Here is a 6,002-nt window from a genome sequence, read left to right as displayed (position 1 = left end):
TTTGTTTTTACCCCCATTCATCATGAGCTGAACTCAAATATCTAAGACTTTCTCTATGTACACAAAAGGTCTATTTCACTCAAATATTGTTCACAAATCTGTCAAAATCTGTGTTAGTGAGCACTTCTCCTTTGCCGAGATAATCCATCCACCTCACAGGTGTGTATCAAGATGCTGATCAGACAGCATGGGTACTGCACAGGTGTGTCTTATGGTGGCCGCAATAAAAAGCCACACTGAAAGTCTTAGATCTTTGAGTTCAGCTCATGATGAATGGGTCAAAAACAAAAGTGTTGTTTATAATTTTGTTCAATGTAATATAGGTCTCCATTTCTCCGCATCAAACTGACTCTGACTTCTGCATCTTGATTGACAAGGATTTTGTGATTTTAAAAAGAATTACGAATCACGGTGGTTATTACACAAAATCTAAATAAAAACTGCTAGAACGAAACAAAACTGACCTGCAACTAAACCGCAGTTCATGGTGATATTGTTAAATTGTTTGTATTCATTCATGTGAAATTACTATTATTATTACTACTATTAAATTACTATTTTTATTTATTTATTATTTTTAGACACGTTGGGTCTCCACAGTAAAAAATCCCTGATGTGTCCTCAAACAAACAACAAAGAAAACAAATCAGATTTAACTCGGTACCTTTTTCAAAAGTTGAAAAGTGTAACAACTAAAGTGCATAAATAAAAACGACCACGCTGTTTCGGAAAAATGTACAAATGTATTAGCACAAAAGAAGATGTTCCACATAGTTTCTTTACATACATATTTACAAATCTCCTGGAATACTTTACACTCTTACTTTACAACCTTGTCTATTATACAAACAAATGTTTGTACTATTCCTCTCACAAACTACTTTTTATATTTTGTTTTATAAAGATTAAAGTTAGGAGGCAATGAAAACTAAGAAAGATAAACTAAATAATACACGTCAGGGAGCTGTGAGACTACAAACACATGAAACTACAATTTTTTAGTCGGTTTTACGTGTCAAGCCCTTGCACCCTTTATCCACTCATGCATTTACGCTGAAGTATTAGTTCATGTCTGTGAGGGTTTATTGCTGAGCTTCAGTTACTGAAAACAGCTACCAGACCTCAGAGGAAAACAAAGTGAACTCTCTCTGTTGACTGAGTCACATTACATTAAAAAGAAAATCCCCAAAAATGTTATTTTCAGTTGCAAAAAGATTTCTACGTATCCACTTGCTAAAAGAATATATATATATATTATAGCATTAAGAATAATGCAAACGCGGTTAAATCGCAGAGTGGACACTACGATTCCTCTTCTTTAGACAGCGCCTGGGGAGGAAAAACACGACACACGTGAGAATTTATTAAACAACAAATAAAGTGACTAATCAGTGATTTGTACTCAGAAATCAAGTCACCTGTTTGAGGAACTGTCGTCCAAAATAATTCGTAGCCATATTTTTTAGGCTGGTCTTGCCTCCCACTTTACACCGCACGTAACCGTAGAGGTTGGCCCCTTGCAACACAACACCCATGATCACTACAGGCTGACAAGAGGGGGACAGTCAAGAGTTTGAGAGTTTTAGGATTTGACAACAACAGTAACAGATGCAGGGTGATGTTCTATATTTCTCTCATTAGCAATAAATCCCATGAAAAGACGAAATCCAACAATGAGTTGATCCTACTAGTAAGTAGTAGTAGTAGTATAGTGTGTATCCACAGCCTGAAATCTCTTCTTCCTCTGAGCCACAGCGCTCATCAAAACACATCAGTGATCCTCAATTTTGACATGTTCACTCATCAGCATGAAGACAATGTAGGTCATTCTGACTCTGTCCCAAATACGTCCTCACTAAAGCACCACATGTGGATTCATCCGCAGCTGGAAATAGTCCCCAACAAATGCACTATTTCTTCCTGTTTCATTTGTGTTTCATTAAATTACTTTTTAAAGATGAAACAATGCATTTATGACCGTAATTTGTGTTAATAGTCGCGACTGCAACTATTAACACAAACTCAACAAATCCCCATGATTCATGATGATTCATGATTTGCAATTTTGATCAATCACAGGAACTTTTCCACAAATTTGACGTGTGTGATACTAACGTCTCTCACATTTGTCTGCAAAGATAACAGTAAAGAAGGTGAAGAACAGGATCCAGATCTTCTATAACACAGCGTGGGTAAATTGTTTTGCAAAACATGCAGGATTGTGGTCAAACGTAGAAGGAAATTGTCTATTGACAAACACTTTGCCACCGCATAACATACACGGAGAGTTGCGGAAACTCATGGAGGACGTCAGACAAGACAAATTACTGTGACACAGCCGGTTGCATCCCAGTCAGCTGCACAAAAAGCATCAAGGTAAGCTGGTTTACATATGCAGGGTTAGGACTAGGCCCGCCAAGTCCTGGAGAGATTTAATGACTCAACTATAATTCAAATTTTTTTTAAAAATGACATCTACTTTTGCAGTTTTTACTTATTCCCACAACTCAATCGCAAAAAAAGGTCCTCAACATCGCAACTATCAACATAATATTTTTAGAAAAGCTGCTGCAAAATCAGGCATTTTAGGCCGCAAGAATCTCAAAAAAGGCCTGCGAAATCCTGGAGGGACTGGACTTGGTGCTGAGTGCCACAGAAAATGTAGGAAAGTTGGAACAACACAATGGTGATGACAATGATTTTTTTTTTTTTTTTTTTATAGAGGCTTTGTTGACATTTATCCTTTAAAGTCAGTGACTTACCACCCATTTAATCTTGAAGGAAAAGAGGGTGCTGAAAGCAAAGATGACCCAGAGGACCGGACAAATGATCAGTCCGAGCCAGAAGATTCGGGACTCAGAATTTGACACTTGTTGCTTCCCAGTATCCTGAAGAAAACAGGATGTTCTCACAGTTAGGACAGTAAACAAGCACATTTATCAACCCTTATATGGTACAAAGGGTCACTATCATGTGAGGTTAAAGACCCACGTATGGGACAGAACCATTACTTTAACACACACAGAAACAAGCTAAGGAGCATCTCACCTTCCTAGACTCAAACACCCAGTGGCTGCGTCCATCATCATCCACCTGGTTCCACCACCTTAGACCAACCATCAATCTCCCAGTGATGTTCTGTAAATACACATAATTTTGGCCCTAAATTAACATCAGCATACTAACAACAAATCCTGTTGCTGACAGGCGAAAATGTAACTTGTAAAAGAAGTAGAAGACAAACCTTTACTGCCCAGAAGTCACATGAGAGTAGAAGGATTATTGTAACCATGCAGGCGATGAAACTTGTACTCAAAATCTCACATAACAGGTACACGATGATGGCAGTCACTCTGAAGAAGAGGTGGAAGAAGGAGGCCACTGGATGCCTGTAAAAGATATTTAACACGTTTAATGCAGTGTTGAGCATGTTTTATCTACGTGGTAGAATAATACATACTGTGGTGGCGCAATGGATAAGACACATGCTTTTGGTGTGAGAGACCCGGGGTCAATCCACCACTGTGACCCATCCACCATTGTGTCCCAAGACCCCAAGAGAAGTGTGCGACCTCTGACATGTATAGCAATTGTAAGTCGCTTTGGATAAATAATAACAAATGTACTGCAGGGCTGCAACTAATGAATTGGTTGGTATACAAACTAGTGCAAAATGCCCATAATAACTTCCAACAGCCAAACGTTATGTTTTCAAATTGCTTGTTTTGTCCGAAACAGTTTAGTACAGTAACCTCAAATGTATTTACTTGTATTTACCGTCATATATGAGAACAAAAAGGATCAGATTCTCACAAATTGAGAAGCTGAAACAAGCAAATATTTGGCGTTTTTACATTTATTCATTTAGCTGACGCTTTTTATCCAAAGCAACTTACAATTGCTATATGTGTCAGAGGTCGCACGCCTCTGGAGCAACTAGGGGTTAAGTGTCTTGCTCAGGGACACACTGGTGGATGGGTGGGGGATTCAACCCGAATCTCTCACACCAAAGGCATGTGTCTTATCCACTGCTCCATCACCACCCGCTTGAACAAATGACTGAAACAATTAATCGATTATTACAATAGTTGTGCAATCACTTTATTGTAGTTGCTCAACAAGTACTGAGAGACAGTTCACTTACTTAATATTCGTCTTCTTTGACCTCTTCCCAGCATCCTCCTCCGCATCAAACAGAGACACGTCTTCATCATTGGTATCCTGATCAATACAGAAAAGACAGTTGGTCACAAGCTGCTAACGGAAACTGTTCAATGCGAAGCTGTTTTGCTTGCTTAAATCCCACATGACTAATAAGCATTCAAGGCAACGTGATGTTTGCTGCCGATTTAATCTGCGAGTTTACTTTTTAGTTTGATGGTTATAAAGACGGGGCAGAGAGAAGCAACGTAGGTTAGCTCTCTTTAGCTAGCTAGACACTACAGCTGCTAGCTAACGTTAGCTGGCAATTAGCTGGCGATAAAGTGATACAAGCTGAAAATAAACACTGTTGTGGGCGTTTATCTGGAGAAAACTGTACCGTTAACTGGTTTTAGACGCGTTGAGATGAAGATAAATCAACACTGATGGTGGAAAAAATGTAAATAGCTACTATTAGCGTGCTAGCTAACTAGTAGCAGTATTAGCACGATCAGCTGGGATTTGATTTGTGTTTAACTTTTTCGCCGGTTTTATCTCTATTAGGTGCCTCTACTCTTTCTGTTTGGTATAATTAACGTGGCAGATAAAATATTTACATTAACATTTGTGACTTACTTCTGCTAACATGTTGAAATCTGAGCAGGCTCTTCCTGGTTACATGCTCAGTTGGAACACACGTCACTGTCCACCGTGGTCAGGTGACCAAAACGTGCCACGTATATTGTTGCGTCAATGACGTGGTTACGTTGTCATTTTAGTTTACCTTGTGTACTTGTATATATTTTGTGTGTTTGTTCAATAAATAACAGCAATAACAATCAGAAATACTTTATTGATCCCTAAAGGGGAATTTGTTTTGTTACAATTGCTCACTTTGCACGTCAAAATATTAAGGAATAGAAATAATAAGGGAAAGTAGGTAAGTAGAAAATATTACAAAATATACATACTTAAAAATATAAATATAAGGAGTGTGGATATGCACAGTATTTTACAGTATTAAAAAAAGCTTGTTGATACATAGTAATGGAAACTGGCAGCACTTTTGATTTTTATTGTTTTTTTCTGGCTTTATTGCCAAAACATGAGTCACCTCCAACATAATTACAGTCATTGGAGAGATGAAGATGGGCTTTTTGGAATAAAAAGCAACAGACCACGATCCAACTGGCCCAAACAACCGGACCAGGTGCCATGCAGGGTGCAGTACTTGCTCAGAGGAGAGAAAAGTTAACCAGAGGAGCCGTGCTGACCCAGCATGGACTTAATTCTGCCCCTGAAAATCCGGTCTCATCAAAACGGGACTCACATTGACCAAGCAACGGAATTCAGTGACTGTTGTGCCCACATTGTTAGAGACCTGCCCCATCAACATCCCGCACTAATCATGGCGGCACAAGAACAGGCGCTCAGTACAAGATCAATAGAGGCTGGGGTCTACCACACCAGGCAGGACCCCAGGTGCAGACTGTGCAAGGATGCCCCTGAGACAGTACAGCACTTAACAGCAGGGTGTAAGATGCAGGAAGTGCGTACATGGAACGCCATAACCAGTCAGCTGTCATAGTGTACAGGAACATCTGCCATGAGTATGGGCTGGAAGTCCCAAGGTCAAAATGGAAGACACCTCCTAAGGTAGTAGAATGACCGAGCTAAGATCCTGTGGGACTTCAAGATCCAGACTGACAAACTGGTGACGGCTAACCAACCAGACATCGTGTTGATCGACAAACAGCAGAAGAAGGCTGCAGTGATAGATGTGGCGATCCCAAGACACAGCAACATCAAGAAGAAGGAACACAGGAAGCTTGAGAAACACCAAGGGCTGAAAGAGGAGCTAG

At 39.6% G+C, this 6,002-nt stretch overlaps 1 protein-coding gene across 1 annotated transcript; it reads right to left on the bottom strand.

Annotated features, from left to right (window-relative positions):
- Positions 1 to 723: 723 nt before the first annotated feature.
- Positions 724 to 4,877, bottom strand: tvp23b (trans-golgi network vesicle protein 23 homolog B (S. cerevisiae)). Its single transcript, XM_038735335.1, has 7 exons — positions 4,777 to 4,877; positions 4,145 to 4,221; positions 3,245 to 3,389; positions 3,049 to 3,138; positions 2,763 to 2,888; positions 1,419 to 1,547; positions 724 to 1,329 (listed from the first exon to the last, which is right to left on the bottom strand). Exons 1-7 carry the CDS (start codon positions 4,786 to 4,788, stop codon positions 1,303 to 1,305), a joined length of 606 nt encoding a protein of 201 aa, XP_038591263.1. The 5' UTR covers positions 4,789 to 4,877; the 3' UTR covers positions 724 to 1,302.
- Between the last annotated feature and the right edge of the window lie 1,125 nt (positions 4,878 to 6,002).

The sequence above is a fragment of the Micropterus salmoides genome, unplaced genomic scaffold, assembly GCF_014851395.1.
Source record: "Micropterus salmoides isolate LMB-PRFRI ecotype aquatic unplaced genomic scaffold, ASM1485139v1 Ms_hic_scaffold_21, whole genome shotgun sequence".
Taxonomy (NCBI): domain Eukaryota; kingdom Metazoa; phylum Chordata; class Actinopteri; order Centrarchiformes; family Centrarchidae; genus Micropterus; species Micropterus salmoides.
This window is presented reverse-complemented; position numbering and strand designations above follow the sequence as displayed.

Coding starts and splice junctions, on each gene's coding strand:
- tvp23b (XM_038735335.1), bottom strand. Junction 2,889..3,048: donor GGGTGTTTGAGTCTAGGAAG/GTGAGATGCTCC, acceptor TGTTTTCTTCAG/GATACTGGGAAGCAACAAGT. Junction 1,548..2,762: donor CCTTCAAGATTAAATGGGTG/GTAAGTCACTGA, acceptor CCCTCTTGTCAG/CCTGTAGTGATCATGGGTGT.